The sequence below is a fragment of the Dipodomys merriami genome, unplaced genomic scaffold (assembly GCF_024711535.1).
Source record: "Dipodomys merriami isolate MVZ:Mamm:240054 unplaced genomic scaffold, mDipMer1.0.p SCAF_354, whole genome shotgun sequence".
Taxonomy (NCBI): Eukaryota; Metazoa; Chordata; class Mammalia; order Rodentia; family Heteromyidae; genus Dipodomys; species Dipodomys merriami.
The window spans coordinates 823,737-841,461 of record NW_027205093.1 but is presented as its reverse complement, the minus strand read 5'-3'; the positions used below and the strand labels follow the sequence as shown (position 1 = coordinate 841,461).

The 17,725-nt window shown below is 52.9% G+C and overlaps 1 protein-coding gene across 1 annotated transcript; it reads right to left on the bottom strand.

Moving 5' to 3' along the window:
- Positions 1–6,581: 6,581 nt before the first annotated feature.
- Positions 6,582–11,026, bottom strand: Slc32a1 (solute carrier family 32 member 1). The gene is made up of 2 exons (XM_069988320.1): positions 10,394–11,026; positions 6,582–8,108 (listed from the first exon to the last, which is right to left on the bottom strand). Exons 1-2 carry the CDS (start codon positions 10,784–10,786, stop codon positions 6,921–6,923), a joined length of 1,581 nt encoding a protein of 526 aa, XP_069844421.1. The 5' UTR covers positions 10,787–11,026; the 3' UTR covers positions 6,582–6,920.
- Between the last annotated feature and the right edge of the window lie 6,699 nt (positions 11,027–17,725).

Genomic DNA, 17,725 nt, shown 5'->3' with positions numbered 1-17,725 from the left:
GATGCGTTCTCTGTGAAATTCATCAGGCTGGCCGCCTAGTATTTGTGCACCTTCAGCATATATAGATTATATGTACATACATTTATTTATATATTTTTTAATTTTATTTTTTGCCAGTCTTGGGACTTGAACTCAGGGCCTGGGCACTGTCCCTGAGCTTCTTTTGCTCCAGGCTAGCACTCTACCACTTGAGCCACAACACCACTTCTGACTTTTTCTGTTTATGTGGTATTGAGCAATCGAACCAAGGGCTTCATGCATGCAAAGTGAGCACTCTACCACTGAGCTAACTTAAGTGCTTTAAATGTCTTTATTCTAGCCCAGTACTTGATTGAAAGTCTGGCTAAATTCTACTTGGAAATAATTTTGCTTTAGAATTGAAAGCATTTAAGCCGGGCACCCATGACTCACACCCATAATCCTAGCTACTCAGGCGGCTAGGGTTGAGGATTGAGATTAAAAGCCAGCCTGGGAAGGAAGGTCCGTGAGACTCTTATCTCGAATAAACCATTCAGAAAACCAGAAGTGGCACTGTGGCTCAAGTGGTGGAAAGCTCACCTTGAGCTGAAGAGCTGAGGGACAGGGCCCAGGCCCAGAGTTTAAGCCCCATGATGAAAAAAAAAAAAGCATTTCCTTGTTTTCCCCCAGGTTTGGTTGTGTTTCATTTTCTGGGGAATTTGAATTTAGAGCCTCATACTCTCCCTCAGGCTTTTCTCTAAGCTGGTACTCTACCACTTGAACCCTACCTCCATCTCTGGCTTTTTCTGGTTAATTGGAGATAAGAGTCTCTAAGTTAGCTTAAGAGAGAGAAGAGAGAGAGAGTGTAGTCAGGACATTTTCTGGTTAATTGGAGGTAAGAGTCTGGAAGTTAGCTTGTGTGTGTGTGTGTGTGTGTGTGTGTGTGTGTGTGTGTGTGTGGTCAGACAGGGCAGAAAAGTCTGTGAGACTCCTATCTCCAATTAACCATCTAAAAAATGGAAATAGAGGCCGGGCGATGGTGGCTCATGCCTGTAATCCTAGCTACTCTGGAGACTGAGATCTGAGGATCGTGGTTCAAAGCCTGCCTGGGCAAGAAAGTCTGTGAGACTCTTATCTCCAATAAACCACTCAGAAAACCAGAAGTAGCACAGTGGCTCAAGTGGTAGAGCACTCACCTTGAGCTGAAGAGCTGAGGGACAGTGCCCAGGCCCAGAGTTCAAGCCCCACAACCAACAAAAAAAAATTAAAAATTAAAAATTAATGGAAGTAGAGTTGTGGCTCAAAGTGATAGACTGCTAGCCTTGAGCAAAAAGTCTCAGAGAGATCACTTAGGCCCTTAGTTCAAGCTCCATGACTGACCAAAAAAAAAAAGTCTCAAGGACTTTACTGCCTGAGTTGATTTTGAGCCATGATCCACAGATCTCAGCCTCCTGAGTAGCTAGGATTACAATGCCACCAATGCCTAGATATTGTATAGCTTTTTATATATAGCTCATTTCAGTGGATTTTTTTGGTAAGGGCCCCTTTTAGATTGGTTGAAGGCATGTACTACCAAAGAATGAGTGTACCTCCTTTCAAGCACCCTAGAAACATCACTAGTCACAAGCTTAAACTTCATCTTAATCTCCTGGCCTTCTCCATACTAGTTAAGCTTAAATTCTAAGCCCACGTGATGTTCAGATACACAAGGATTACTTTTCTTGGGAACTATCCTTTCTCACAGAAGGATAAGAACACAAATATTTCAATCATCTTTATATGTGGGGGGCAAATTGTTTTGGGCCACCCTGAAAAGTTCCAGCAGGTCTTAGCATTATCTGAAGCATGGTTCTGACTGATGTCTGAGGGTCAAACCTTCATCTCTTCCAAGGTGCCTTATTAAGAATAAACATCTTGGGGCTGGGAAGGTGGCTCAGGCTCAGTGGTTGAGCGCTTGCCTTGCATGGGTGAGGCCCTGGGTTCAATTCCCCAGCACCACATAAGCAAAAAGGAAAAAAAAGCCGGAAGTGGGGCTATGGCTCAAGTGGTAGAGCGCTAACCTTGAGCTGAAGAGCTGAGGGACAGCGCCCAGGCCCAGAGTTCAGGCCCCACGACCAGACCCAAAAAAAAAAAAGGAATAAACATCTTGATTATGGGGGATAATAAGTCACATAGGCACCTGATAAACCCCCAAAGAAGGAAACAAGTCATAGAATCTGGAAGATGAGCAGTACCTTGGGGGGGCTTCACAAAGGCCCAAGAAACTTCCCTTTCATATCTCCCCATCACCACCATTCAATTTATCTTATCTGGAGAGATCAACACTTTTGTTAAAGGTCCCCTTGACTCTCAATGAATATCAAGACCCCTTTGAGCTTAAAGCATGGACCACATAACATCATTTAGATCTCCAAGACCTGTCCCAAAGCCTCTATAGAAGATGCCAATGGAGCTCTGCCCACAGGTCCTCACACTGGCTTCTGTCAACATTCCAAGGGGCGCAGAGGCTGGAAGTGCTGGGTAGTTAACAAGTCCATAAGCAGCCCTCTACCCACAACTGATAGAATTTGGAAGACAAAGGCCTAGGTACCCTGGTCTTCCAAATGGGATCACTCTGAAGTTTCCTGAAGGGTGGCTTCAAATAGATTAAGGCAAAGGTGTCTGCCCATAAAATTCCTTGAATTGCTTTTCTTCCTTCTCCTTCCTTTGCCTCTCTTCTGTGTTACTGGGGCTTCCTGGTATTGATTCCCACATGAATGACTTCATTCAAATGTGTCAGATGGAGCCTAGTGTGGCAATGTAGACTGGAGAAGCCCCATCAGAAGCAGCCTCGCTCCCTGCATCCCTTATCTTTGTTTCTGCTTCAGTGTCTCTTCCACTTATTTTTCATACTGTGTTCTTGGACTCTCCCTCTTCATAGCACCCTCTTCAGAGTCAAGGCGCCATCAGAACTGTTTAGGTGGTAGAATACATGTGTTCAGCATAGACTCTCGCCTTTTTTTTTTTCCTGTATGTTAGAATAGTTGTGTAATATTGGAAAGGGAAAAAGAAAAAGAGCAGTGGGAAAGATGCCCAAGACAGCCTTGGACATCTAGATATTCCAAGTGGGAAGATCCAAGCTACTCATGTTCCCATTCACAGAGAAGACTGAGACTACCTGAGGATGGCTTCCTCCTTGATCAAAGCCTCTCTCTAGATCTCTGAAGTCACCTTACCCCCAAGGGCAAGGCCTGAATCCTCTTCAAGTTCTCAATGGTCCCTATGGACCAGATTGGCTCCCTCCCTCCTTCTCTCCTTCCCTTCATGCCACTGTGTAGGAATCCTTCCATCCTAAGATAAGACATAACATACAAGAAAACATGCTCCATAACAGAGCATCCTTGTGGGTTTGGGGAAACAAAAAGCAAAGATTCACTTTTGAAATGCTATGAACTAGAGCACTGAAAATAACCAATAAATAATGATGCACAAGCTGGGAGGGGGGAATTTAGGGAGACAAGAAGCAGTTAGGACTCTGGGGTGTCCTGGAAAGACACTACCCAATATAAAGGTGGAGAACCTTCTTGGAGGACCAGCAGCTTATGCTGTCATGGCTGGAGGGTGGGAGGCTGTTGAATTAGGGCCATCTTGTGACTATGTAGCTGAGGCTTCTGGGTTCTTGTGACAGGACGAGTCTTGGTGGTTATAGGCTAGAAGAGACTCTAAGGTCTCTGACCCTAGGGTCAGTACTTCAGCACATCTCTATGTTAGGTAGGGATGGCCTCGTAGGTCCATAGCAAGTGAAGCCAGGATAAGCCCTAAGAACTGAGGAGGACACCAGGAACTAAGGCAGAGTCCTCCTGCCTCCTCAATTCCACCCTGCAAGTGCCAGACTTGGTTACTTCCTGGGACTCAGATTCTCATGATGATCCTACTATGGCTAGGTTAAGTCAGGACTTCTTCCTTGCATCTTCTGCTCATGCATTTTGGGGGTTGTTGAAGGTGGTGACAAAGGGATGCCAGATCCCATCTACTCCAGCTCCCCATGTTTCACAGAATCCTGAATGCCAATTGAAGATTAGAGTCCTATTGACTAGGCTGCAGAATTCCCTTTGGGGTGTCTAGGGGACTGGTTCTTTGGGACCTACAAACACCAGGATTTGTCCTTTAAGGACCTAGACTACTGGAAGACACCAAGATGGGAGCTAAGACCCAGAGGAGTAGATCCAGGCATGCCAGAGACACGGCAGCTGATACAGGGTGGTGTTCCCACATCCCCTTCTCCTGTAGAAGTCTTGCCTTTTTCTTCAGGGTATAGAATGAGCCTTCAACTCAGAGCATACCCAGGGTCCATAGAGGCACTGAGATGCAGATGAATGAGGCACAGGCATGAGCAGCCAGTACCATCTCCCTCCAGGTCTGGAAGATACCAGTAGTCATGGGGGATAGGAAACTGAGAACTCTTTAGACTGTCCTACAACCTGAACACAGAATTAGCGTAACAAAGAGGAATTCAGCAATGTGGGATCCCAAGTGTCCTGTTTAAGGAATCAGAGATGCTGAGGGAACTGGACATTAGGGGGAGGAGTTCCCCTTCCCCTTCTACTCCCAGAACCAGAATGACGCAAGGTCACCTCCGTCTCAAGTGAATCACAGAGCATGCCCACATGGATATTCTGCACGCATGCATGCATGCACACACACACACACACACACACACACACACACACACACACACACACACACACACACCACAGACTCCCCACCTCACACTCATATATTCTCATTTTTCCTCCCTCTTTCTCTCCCTCTTTCCTTCTGTCCCCCCTCCCTCCTAGCCAGGAGATATGACCATCTTACTTTAGTACTCACTGACTTCGTTCTTAAATCACTCTAAGAGACCTGTGCCTCGGCGGTAGCTTCTCTCACCGCGAGGGAGGAAGGGCTCTGTGCAGTTTAGTCTTGCTCCCATATTGAAAGTTCACCAGGAACCTTCCCAATGATCCCAAGAGGGGAACTCGTGAAGGCAGTGCATGTTTTGTCCCTGGAATTTGGTTCCACTGGCTCTTTTGGGTAATCCAGACAAATGCATTCTTGGACAGACTGCACAAGTTCCAGGAAAACGAGAACTCAAATGGCTATTGATCTATAAATGGGGCCTCCACTTGGACTTAAGGAGGGGGTGATCCTGGATGAGAGATGCCTGAAAGATCTGTTTGATATGAGGGGAGATACACACCTGCTCCTTCACAGTTTTCTTCACAATTTGCACTTAAGATGTGAATTTCTGCTTGTCTTGGTTAATGGCCCGGATCCCACCTGCTGGACAAGAAGCTCCAGGAGGGCATCCAACATAGCTCTAGCCCTAAGGGGCTGTCAATAAATGTTTGTTAAAATGGTGGTGTCCTGGCACCCACCTGTAATCCCAACTCTCAAGAGGCTAAGGTAAGAGGATCTCAAGTTCCACTTCACTCAGGATTACTTAAGACGGTCCTATCTTTTAAAAGTTGAATAAACTTGTAGAGATTTTGTCCCATTCTGAACTGCTTAGGAAGGCATTGTTTTTTTTTAAGTTGAATAAACTTGTAGGGGTTTTGTTCACACATGCACACACATCCCACTCTTTTAAGGATTGGAAAGTAAGAGATTCAGAGCAAACGTTGTCCAGCTGGTTTTGTTTTTGTTGTTACTGTCTTATGCCAGTAGTGAGGTTTGAACCCTGGGGCTTCCTCCTCTGATTTGGCTCAAGGCTGGCCCTTTACCATTTAAGCCAACCTTTAATTCCAGTTTTTTGCTGGTCAGTTAAGAGATTAGAGTCTCTCAGATTTTTCTGCTTGGATTGGCTTCCAACTGTGATCCTCAGGTCTCAGCAACCTCAGTAGTTAGGATTATAGACAGGAGCCACCGGCACTCAGTTAATTAAGACAAACTATTACCTTATACTCCTCTTCCCTCTCCTTCCTCTAACCCCAGCCCCTCCACCCCACTTCCCTCTCCCCCTCCCCCCTCTCACACACCTCTAGAGCCTCCTCCTTCGAACCCCAGCAGCTTCTCCCCTCGCTCTGGCTTCACCCAGCCTTCGCTGGTGGGTCCCCAGGCCAGGCAGCCAGCCAGCCAAACGCGGCTGGTGTGAATGGGCAGAACTGACAGGAGGCCGCGCGAGTCTTTGTTTCTTCTTTATTTGGCGGATATATAATTATGCACCGCACTCTAGAGATAGATTTTTTTTTCTGATATACATTTCATCTTATTCACCACGAGCACACCACACGCACAGTAGAACAGTTCCACAACCTGATAAATTGCACAAGATGAGTTTGGATTCCTGAACACCGGGTAGGCAAACCAGGCCCCCTCGCCCGCCCGCCCGCGCGGCGGCTCCCCCCGGCTGCGCCGCAGGAAACGGCGCCCACCCGACAGGGGAATTTCCCCGACAGCCTTTTCCCTCCCGGCGGCAAGGTTGTTGAAATGTCTCGGGGATGGGAAGCGCTCTTGGCTGGGAATGGCTGGAAGCTGTAGATTCCGAGCACTAGATGGCTATGGGAATGTCCCCACCCCCCACTTCCCAAGGTCAAGTTTCCGCGCCTGCGAACTGCGCCCCTTCTCCCCGCCCGTCCCCCCCACCGTCCCCCCCCACTGGGCGATCGGAGCCCCTCGAGGAAGAGCCGAAAACACAACCCACAAACGCACCCCGCCTCCTCCCCCCCTCAAAAAACAAAGCAAAACAATTTAGGGTGCTGTAGGAAAGAAACGCAGACGCGATGGGTCGTGGATTCCCCTCCCACCCCTCCCATCCCCCCCCCCCCCGAAATCAGTAACTAGGAACCAGAGGTGGTTAAAGCTCGGCTTCCCTAGCGCGGCGGCACGGCGCACGGGGCTGGAGGGGGAAGGGAGGGGAGGAGGAGGGGGCTGGAGGGGGAGGGGGCTGGAGGCGGGGGCTCGGGCGGGAGGGGAGGGCTCAGGCGGGGCTCGCTCCGGAAGCCCTAGTCCTCCGCGTTGGTTCGGTAGGCCTCGATCAGGCCCTCGAGGGAATGCACGAAGCCGGACACGCTGCAGATGCCACCGATGACGAAGATGGCGACGTCGAAGAAGACTTGGTGCCACAACAGCTTGCGCCAGAGCAGGCGCAGGTGGAAGAGGCTGGGCAGCAGGAAGCAGAGGCCGGCGCCCGTCAGGCTGCCGGTGAGGCCCATGAGCAGCGCGAAGTGCGGCACGTAGATGGCCATGAGCAGCGTGAAGACCACCAGGGCGCAGCGCAGCGTCAGCCCCCACGACTTGAGGCGCCCGTCGCCGCCGTAGCAGGCCGGGAAGAAGGCGCGGCTGCCTTCCTGGAAGAGCGACTTCTCCAGCACCTCGACGGCTGCGAAGAAGGGCAGCGGGTAGGACAACAGCGCTTTGGCTACCAGAAAGATGTTGACCACGGCGCGGATGGAGCCGGGCAGGTTATCCGTAATGACCTCCTTGGTCTCGTCGGCCCAGGTGAGATAGGCGACGAGCGCGAAGAGACCCTTGAGCACGCAGGCGGCGATGTGCGTCCAGTTCATCATGCAGTGGAACTCGCTGGGCTGCTGCATGTTCCCCTCCAGGGAAGGCAGGAAGATCTGCGACGTGTAGCTGAACACGATGATGCCGATGGAGATGGGGAACTTCTTGACATCGATGTAGAACTTGACCTTCTCCCAGGCCCAGTCACGCGCCCTCGATAGGCAGTAAGCGATGACCAGGATGTTGATGACGAAGTGAGCCAGGGTGCACAGCAGACTGAACTTGGACACGGCCTTGAGATTCTTCAGGAAAGCGCAGGGCAGCAGCACCGCCGTGGCGATGATGGACCAGGACTTCTGCGACACGGGCAACCCCGGGAAGCTGTTGTACATGAGGTTGCCGCTCACCACCACGTACAGGATGCAAGTCATCACCAGCTCGATGATCTGCGCCACGTTGACCACGCGGCCGCCCAGCGTGGGGAAGCGCGGCGCGCAGCACGCGTTGGCGATGGCCACGTACGAGTCCCGCACGCGCACCACCTCGCCGTCCTCGTTCTCCTCGTACAGGCACGCGATGAGGATCTTGCCGGTGTAGCAGCACACCACGGCGGCGAAGATGATGAGGAACAACCCCAGGTAGCCGCCGTGAAGGATGGCGTAGGGTAGGCCCAGCACGAACATGCCCTGTGGAGCAGAGAAGCAACCAGACCCGTGGCGCTTCAGCGGAGACGGGAGCTGGGGAAGGAGGGTCCTGGGGAACGGGGTGGGGAGGGAGGGCGTGGCTCACAGCTATCGCTAGGGGGCGCCGAGGAGAGTAAAAATTGTGCCTGAGTCACCGGGCTGGAGAGGTTAAGGGAGGGAGAGGGTTGGTTGGAATGGGGGTGGAGGTGGGGGTGAAAGAAGACATGCCTGGGAACCTGAATGTTGAGTCTCCTTGGAGAGGAAAGTGCTCAAGGATGGAATCGAGAAGGAAAGGTGGGACTGGGGGTGTGACTGGACTGAAGGTAGGGGGTAAGATACTTGGGGTGTTTCCTCGGAACCAGCAGGAGCTGGACGGAGAGTGGTCAGAAAGGGGTTCTCGTAAAGAACCTGACTGAAAGAGTGGGCGCGGCTGCGTTTATGGTGAGTGGAGTGGGGTGCGCGCTAATGAGGGAAGCAGCGGCCGTGGGAGGAAAGAGAGGAGGCAGAGAGGAAGCGGGGCTGAAGGTGAGGGGGGGGGCTACGGAGAAGCCGATGGGGTAGGGGTTGGGGGGGGTGTGCGTGACAGCACTTTGAAGAAGCAAGGAGGCAGGGCCTCGGAGACTGGGGCTCCGGAAGGAAGAAGGTGCGGTTGGAAGCAACCTTAGTCTTAGATAGAGACTGGCGCGCTTGCGGTGGAGAACGGTGGAGACCTAGCCCCGGAAAGGACGATCGCTGGGGGAAACCCAACCCAGAGTGGGGTCTAGGGCCCCGAAGCTATGGTGTTGGGCTGGCCAGGCTGAGGGAACGACGGTTTATGATGTGGATGGGGGGAGAGGGAGGAAAACTAACGAAATCTTGAGTCCTGGAGGCCTGCGCGCCTCCAGTCTACGGCCCTGTCTTCTCTCTTGGGCCTACAGAACGGGCCTGGAAAACGTCCTGAGGGAAGGCGTCGCCAACAACCAAGGAGGAGGGTTCCCCCACTCCTCCACCAATCCTGCCCCTAGACTGTCAAGGCTGTCTCGCCCTGTCCAGAAGCAGGAGGTGCCCTGGGGTTAGATCACCTAGGCACCCCACTCGCCAAATCAGTGGATCGGTGCAACCCCGGAAAAACTACATTTTTTTTTTTTGCCTCAACGATCTTGCGTTCCCAAAATGCCCGCGGGGCACAGCCAGAGAATCCAGAGGGGCGCAGAGCTGAGGTCTTTTCCACCCCTGAATCTGAGACCTCTGGTCCCCCGCCGGTTCCCGGAGTCGTTAGGAGGACTCCAAAGCCCTGTGCGGGGAGTCCGGCGCCGCCTGGTGGGGAGATGGGGCTGGGGCTGGGGGCTGGGAGTGAGGGGGAAGAGGTGGCTAGACCAATGGCAGTTCTAAGCCTCCGGAGGGGGGCTTCGCCAGGGTCACGTGGAGGCGCGGACCGCTTCTGCGGTGCAGCCGGGATTTCGGATCAGAGGGGCTGGTGTGCGCGCGGCTGCATCGCTGGAGTCCCGGGGATCATGGGTGTTCCTGTGTGCACGTGTCTGCATGTCTCCAGTGGGGTTACACCCGGGAGAGCCCACGGTGTCCTGTCTGCCTGCGTGGGGGCCTGCGCGTGCACGGTACGTGCTTGCGATGTGAAGGCGCGGGCGCTTCCTTGAGGGAGGGGTGTGTGCAGGTGGGTGGCGTGTGTGCAGGTGTATTCAGGAATAATCCTGTGACCTATAGAGAGGTGCGTGTCTTGGGCGTGTTTGTGCGTGGCGGAGGAGGCTGGGGGCAGGTGTACCTGCCTTTGCGGGTGTGCATGCTTTATGCGTGTGTGTCGGGGGCGGGGGAGGAGCTCCCAGCTCCGCGGGATCTCCCGCATCCCAGGCGGGGGCCTCTAAGCCTTCTCCTCCCTCCCCCCCAAAAAAACACCGCAGCTGTGAATCCATTCCGAACTCCAAGGCCGTACTCTTCCCGCCAATCCTGATTTTTATTCTCCCTCCTCCGTTCTCGCTCCCCCTCCCCTAACCCTACTCTCAGTTTCCTTCCCTTTTGCTGCGTCTCTGGACGAGGGTCGCCCACCCAACCCCGGCTTCGCTGTCCTGTCGCTGGGGCAGTGGGAAGAAGGGTGCAAATCAGGGCGAGAGACACCACCTGGTGTGGGGGTGGGGGCGTCGATTCCCGCGCATCGTTAGGAGGGAGTCTGGGAAGGGGGAGACCGAATCTCAGGTACTGGTGGGGGCATCGAAGCCCAGATCTCCGTGCGATCTGTGTGGGGGCAGAGCCTGTGTGGGGGTGTCGGCAGGCAGAGCTAGGAATCCCGCGCTCACCTGGATGGCGTTGGTCACGTTCCAGCCCGCCTCCCACGCCGTGATCTTGGGCTTGTCGTGGCCCCCAAACTCGCCTCCAGCCCCCAGGGCCTGGTCCTTGGAGCCCGAGGGAGGCAGCGGTGCGCCGTCGCCGCGTTGGTAATGGATGTCTCCCTCGACGGGCGGCTCGGCCCCCTCGTCCCCGCCGGGCTCGCCCTCGGCTTTCAAGATGTCCATCTGTAGGCCCTGTCGGTGCTCAAAGTCGAGGTCGTCGCAGTGCGCGAAGCCCACGGCCTCCTCGTCCGTGGCCGCCTGGAAACCCATCCTGGCAAACATGCCGCTCACCTTGGCCTGGGATTTGTTAGACACGGACGTGGCCACATTGGACAGCTTGCTGCGGAGTAAGGTGGCCATGGCGGCGGCGGCGACGGGGCCCGAGGAAAGGACAGAAGGGACCGGGGACGCGGCGGGCGCGCGTCAAGACCGCGAGACGGCCGGGGGTGGCGGGGTGGGGGTTCGCGAGGCTGCTATCTCCGCTCGCTGTCCCTGCGGCGCCCCGGGGCGCCCTGGCTCATGACCCCGTCCGGATGTCTGTCGTTGGACCGAGCAGATTAGCAGCGGGACCGGCCGAGCGGTGGTGGCGGTGGCGGCGGCGGCTAGTGCACTGCGGAGCTGCCGCGGGGCGCGGGGCTGGGCTGCGGAGGGCGGCGGCGGCGGCGGCGGCGTCAGAGCCGCTACGCGGGGCTGGCGCGGCGCCCCCACCCGCGCGCAGCCCAGTGCGCTCCCCGCCCCTCGAAGTCAGGCGGTGGTGGAGGGAGGGAGAGGGGAGAAGGGGAAACTCTCAGAGCCAGGGGGCGTGAGGAAGGGGCGAATGGGCGAGAAAGGTGGCACGAAGGGATTCAGAAGGGGGAGACGGGCGAGAGAAGGGCGCCCTTGGGAAGGCGGCGGCGGGAGGAGGGCGTACGCCGGAGGGCGCAGGGCGGGAGGGGTGGGGGGCCCCCAGTGCTGCATTTCTGGAGGAGGTGCTAAACTGCGATCTTAGCCCTTCCCACTTCGCCGCCGCAGGGAGGGAGGGGTTCGGGGGTGGGCTGATTCACACGGTCCCCGCCCACGGCCAACCCTCCAATGTCCGGGAGCCGTGTGGGCCCCTGGTTTTGTAGCTAAGGTCGGATCCGGGCGCACGGAAAGCCAGCAGGACACACAGTGGCTCGCGCGTCTGGTAAAGCGGGCCGTCTAAGCGTGGGTTTGTCTCCCTGGCGCTCCATCCCAGTTCTTAAACCTAGCCACAAATCCACCTTGGAAGAAGTGGCCGGCACCGATCACACTCAAGGATGGATGTTCACCTGGGGCTGAATCACCTGGACGATCTTGGGACGCGGCGATGGAAGCGATTCTCTGGATCGCTCACCACCAACCACTCTCCACATTCTCGGAGAAAGGAAGCGAAAGGTTGGCTTTTCGATTTTTTTCTTTTTTTCCGTTTGGGAGACCTGGACGGAAGCAGGACCCTGAGGATGCTTCCCGGTAGCCTGGTGGCAGGTTGGTGAATGCCCATGCCCAGAGAGTCGGGAGAGACGCAGCAGCTCGTGCGCGGCTGGCGCGCGGAGGGTTTGGAGCGCACAAGCTGCCAGTGCGCTCAGCCCGGCCTAGCCCGCCGCCATCCCGACCGACCCTGAGCCTGGGGCTTTCTGTGGAGTGTGGCGTGCGTGTGTGTGATCCACGAATTAGAAGCAGATCCAGAGACAAAGACAAACACTGCTTCCGACACGGCTGTGGGCTCCATCTGTGTGAACTCCGAGGGTGAGATTCGGTAACCGTGTATAGGGGTTTCGTGCGCCATTGAAGTCTGCGCGCTGCGGAGCTGGTGTGTTGGAGTGTGTGTGTGTGTGTGTGTGTGTGTGTGTGTGTGTGTGTGTGTGTGTGTGTGTGCATGCGTGTGCGTCCTGCACGCCTGCGTTTACCCCCCCCCCCCCGCCATGAGTCCCTTTGTAGTTGTCTCCACGCAGGTCTCCCCATTCTGTGTGGGTCCCGGCATAGGTCCCAGCTGGACTTGCCTGGGACTTGTGAGCAGTAAACCACAGGATTCAACTTTTGGCAGCCCCAGCCTAGAGGGGGAAGCAGCGCTGTGCTTGAGGTAGGGAGAAAGTGAAGATAAGGATAAAGGATGTCACTCAGTTGGTCTCCTCTCTGGAGGCCCCCTTTTCCCAGGGAACCCCAGCCTCTTCCTTCCCTGCAGTATTTCTGGATTAGCTCACATCAGCGCACAAGTAGGGCGGCCTGAGGGCCTAGACCAGCCAGTTGGAGCTGCTAGGACAAGACAGATCCCTCCATCACCCCCACTCGATCACAAGTACAATCACACTCTTCTGAGACTTCTTTTCAGATCTCTCCTTTATATTGGGCAAAAAAGCTCCTCCCCACCCCCTGCCCTCCTGAATTCCCACCAGGAATGGGATGGGCAAAGCTCCCATCTCTTAAACGCAGAAACCCTCCCCTAACCTAAAGAATCCTCTTTGAACTGCAGCCACTTAACAAAAACACACAATAATCCTAAACTAAACAAAACCTCTCTCTAGAGCCTTTCCCTAAAGACACCCATTTTACTTCATGCTAGGATTCACTCCTACTAGATAGTGATCTGGTCTTCTAAAGAGGCTTGAACTAGAATGGACCTCACACCCCAGAGAACTGTCAGTGCCCTGTCACAGGAATGCCTTTGCTCTCCATCTCCCATCTCCCACTTCCTGTTCCTTCCGGGCCCTCTGTTCCTGGTGGAACTACTTAGCTTTATGATATGACCAGGGCTTGGACTATCTTTGTGCCTCCTCCACCACCTACATACTCAGACATTGACATGGCCATCAATGTCTTCTTGGACAAGTGAGGCCAAAGTGCTTTACTTTCCCTTTCCTCTTTTAGGATGTTTGTTCCCATCAAGGACTCAAGGTAGGAGGTGATGTTAGTTTGTCACAGAGAAATGGGGTCATTTGCTTTATCCCCTTGTTCAGTGCATCTTTTCATCACCGTTTACTGTGCATGTGACTGGCTGTTGTGGGAATTACCAAAACCATGAAAGCTACTCTTTCTATATTCCCCAACCCCATTTGTTGAGATCTGAGAATTGGGTCTCAATAACTGGCACACAAGCCAGTGATCCTTTCTTTCATGCTTAAACTCTGAGAACAGAGCCTCCCATGCAATTTTATAGAGAAACAAATGCACACTCATGCAATGAAATGCCCTGCTCAAGGTCACACAGAACACAAGTGAAAGCTGGATTAGAACCCAGGAATTCTAATACTCCCTCTAATAGGCCTTTCCCCCCATCACCCCATCTTTCCAGCCTTTCTCCCTGATATTTGATATTTGATATTTGGCCTTCTCACTGTCCAAAGAAATAAAATTCAAAGTCAAATCTCAGTCCCTTACTGCGATTAGTTGTTAATTTCTGGAGAAGGAAGGCCTCTAGCTTCCTTTTTTCCAGCTGTTTGTTATGAATACCTCTTCCTAGGCTTAAGGCTGCCATTCTAGCTCCCAAGCAGCTCAGGGTTGATGGGGAAATCTTGCTTCACGGTGTACTGGCTAGGTAACCACATACTTACCTTTTTCTCCTTTTCTCATCCCTGAAGTATGAGAATAACAACAGCTTCATAGATTTACTGGGAGAAGCTGATGAGATACTGCATATATGTGCCAAGTGTCGAATACTTTATTATTCAAATGTTTTGCTACTGCTGTTGTTACCACCCTCAAATGCCATTTCTCATTGTATGTGGGGGGGGGAGGGGGAGTGTGAGAGAAAAACGATGTGATTGGGTCTGTAGTCTGAATGAGTTCAAATGTGGCACTCTTTGTCTTTGCTGCCTGTGTGCTTAACCTTTTCATTCCTAAACTAATCTGGAATAGAATTAGGAAAACAGAGGGCTGGGGACCTAGCTGGTGGCCTCAGGTAACAAACATGATGACTGACCTAGCTGGTAATGGGATGTTCTGTGCTGTGGTGAAGCCATCTTCTCTGGTAGAAGTGCAGCTTCTACCAAAAGGAATCTGCACAGCCTGCTTCCCTGAACTGAAATACATCTACATGCATTTACACACACACACACACACACACACACACACACACAATGACAACACAATTGATGGATGCACAAGGAAATGAGGAACCATATACAGACTGACAGTTGAACACATACAGGTTCAAGGACAGGCAGGCACACAGACACATGCAAGATTTGTTTACAAACCCTGGCGACCACACAAAGAAGCCAGGACAGACACCCATGGATCCATCCGTGTGGGCAGTCACCCAGATAACAGGCTTAGACACATGGCAGTATAAGAACAAATACAAACACGGACAATCATATACTGACAGACACAAGAACATACACATTCACACTGAGGCTAACAGTGAGAATGAACCTAGGTGATCACTGAAGGGGAAGAAGATGGAACAAAGGAGAAAGGAGACATGGGGACATTAAAAGGAACAAACAAGAAGAGGGCAGAGAGGAAGGAGATAGGGCAGAAGGTACCAGACAAAGCCACCCGCTAGCAGGACACAAAAGACCACAAAAGATGCAAAGGTACCACAGACTTCTGCATTGACTGGGAGACTGGAAGAAGGAGGATGTGGGGAGGTGGTAGTTGCTGTCACTGCCCAACCTGGGCGAACGTGACCTCTTCAGGAGCCACCTAGGGTCTCACTATCTTAGGGGACCTGGGCTTGCTGAGAAAGAGTAATGAGGGGCTCCTAGGACTTCTGCCATGCCCCATGAAGCAGGGTCTTCTGGATCTGTCCCCTGTAGCCAGGAATCACAGCAGTGGGCATCTGACTCACGAGCTCAATCCCTCAGCCTCTGATGCATTCAGTACCCAGGGGGTTAAGTGCCTGGCTAACAGAGGTGGAGGCCACTTTGGGGGAATACGCAGGGTTAAATTGAACTGGGCTTATCTCCCAGAGCAGGCAGCATCATGGGGGAAGGGGGAAGCCTGAAGCCCTTGAATTAATGGCCTGGAAAGCCAACATCATGAGCATCATTTCGGGGCTGAATGATCACAGACAAACCCCCTCCTCCTCCCCAACTGTGGCTCAGATCCCTCCTCTCCCAGAGCAGGGTCTGCGTGTGAGCCTTCCTGCTGAGGGGACCCAGCACTGGCTCCCATACCATATATCACACACACACCCCTCCCCTGCCCAGGGACTGGGGAGTTGGTGAAGTTTCCCTTTAGCCCAAGAGAGCCAGGCTCATCTCATCTGTGCCAGAACCCAATTTCCTGCTGCTGTGTGCAAGGGCACAAGCGAAGAGAAGGGCAATAAGGCTGAAGGCTCCAAGTGGGAAGCCTCCCAACTGCCCTCCCCACCCCCACCCTGCCCCAATGAAACAAAGAGCCTGGTTCTTCCGCCCTCAGTGGCATAAACCAAGTAGGACCAGGGAGGGAGAGGCGCTGCCTCTGCTAGCCCAGGGAAAAGCACAGTCACTACATCAATGATGGTAAATCTTAGCCGGTTTTTGCTGAGATGGGAGGCCTAACCTCTCAGAGGCACCCAGATAAAGGCTGGATGACCTCTCAGAGATAATACCCCGGGGAGTTCTGCCTTGGTGAGGGAGACAGGATTTCACGACCTCTGGGATTCTAGGTTCCTGATTTCTATTCTAAGAGCTCTGGGAGCAGGAGACATGAGGACCCAGGCCTTGCTCTTGGTAGCCTTCAAAAAATCATCAGAAGCCAGGCACTGGTGGCTCACGCCTGTAATCCTAGCTACTTGGGAGGCTGAGCTCTGAGGATCACAGTTCAGACTAGCTCTGGCAGGAAAGTCCGTAGGACTCATCTCCAGTTAACTACCAGAAAACCGGAAATGGCCCTGTGGCTCAAAGTGGTAGAGGGCTGGCTTTGAGCTGAAGAGCTAAGGGTCAGTGCCCAGACCCAGCGTTCAAGCCCCATGACCCACCAAAAAAAAAAAAAAAAAATCACCAGAAAGCCAAGTACCAGTGGCTCATACCTGTAACCCTAGCTACTCAGGAGGTTGAGATCTAAGGATCATTGTTCAAAGCCAGTCTGGTCAGGAAAGTCCATGAGACTCTAATTGATCACCAGAAAACTGGAAGTGGCACTGTGGCTCAAGTGGTAGAATGCTTGAGCTGAAGAGCTCAGGGTCAGTGCTCAGGTCCAGAGTTCAAGCCCCCTGACACCACCACCAATAATAATTTTTATTTTTTTATTTTTATTTTTTATTTTTTGGGTCCGGTCGTGGGCCTGAACTCTGGGCCTGGGCGTTGTCCCTCAGCTCTTCAGCTCAAGGCTAGCGCTCTATCACTTGAGCCACAGCACCACTTCGGGCTTTTTTCTTTTTGCTTATGTGGTGCTGAGGAATCGAACCCAGGGCCTCAGGCATGCAAAGCAAGCGCTCTACCACTGAGCCACCTTCCCAGCCCCCAATAATAATTTTTAAAAAGTCATCAGAAGCCAGGCACTGATGGTTCACGCCTGTAATCCCAGCTACTCAGGAAGCTGAGATATCAGAATCACTGTTCAAAGCCACCCCAGGCAGGAAAGTCTGTGAGACTCTTATCTCCATCTCCAATTAACCACTAGAAAACCAGAAGTGAAGCTGTGGTTCAAAGTGGTAAAGTGCTAACCTTGAGTGAAAGAGCTTAGAGATAGCACCCAGGCTCTGAGTTCAAGTCTTATGACTAACCAATGCAGATAGATTAGATAGATAGATAGATAGATAGACAGATAGATAGATAGATAGATAATCACCAGAAGCTTCCCAGAACTGCAAGAGGAGCCAGAGACCCGATTGATGGATTAGAGCAGCCATCCCTGTCCTTTTTTGAGCAAAGGGCCTTCTTTTACCTTTTTTTTTTTTTGGTTCAGTTGTGGGGCCTGAACTCTGGGCCTGGGCACTGTCCCTCAGCTCTTCAGCTCAAGGCTAGTGCTCTACCACTATGAGCCACAGCGCCACTTCTGGCTTTTTTCTTTTTGCTTATGTAGTGCTGAGTTGCTTATGTGATGCTGAGGAATGGAACCCAGGGCCTCAGGCATGCAAGGCAAGCGCTCTACCACTGAGCCACCTTCCCAGCCCTCTTTTACCTTTTCTTATACTAGGAGACAGGAGCACATTAGCCTTCTCCCCCACAGGGTCTCCAGCACACAGTAGACACTCAATAAACACCCTTGAGGGACTGAATTAAATGGATGTCAGAAAGTTATTTTTTCCCTATGAACTTTTAGTGTACTCATTTGAGGAAACACATATATAGTGTAACTCTTCTAAAGTAAACATGTCTTATATGCACATCATCTTCTGTGTGGTTGAAAACCATATGGGAAAACTACTGAGGA

What these genes read in the sequence shown, in the direction of transcription:
- Slc32a1 (XM_069988320.1), bottom strand. Translation starts at nt 10,786, where the DNA reads ATGGCCACCTTACTCCGCAGCAAGCTGTCCAATGTGGCCACGTCCGTG. An exon ending in ACGTGACCAACGCCATCCAG is followed by an intron (nt 8,109 to 10,393) that starts GTGAGCGCGGGA and finishes TCTGCTCCACAG; the next exon opens with GGCATGTTCGTGCTGGGCCT.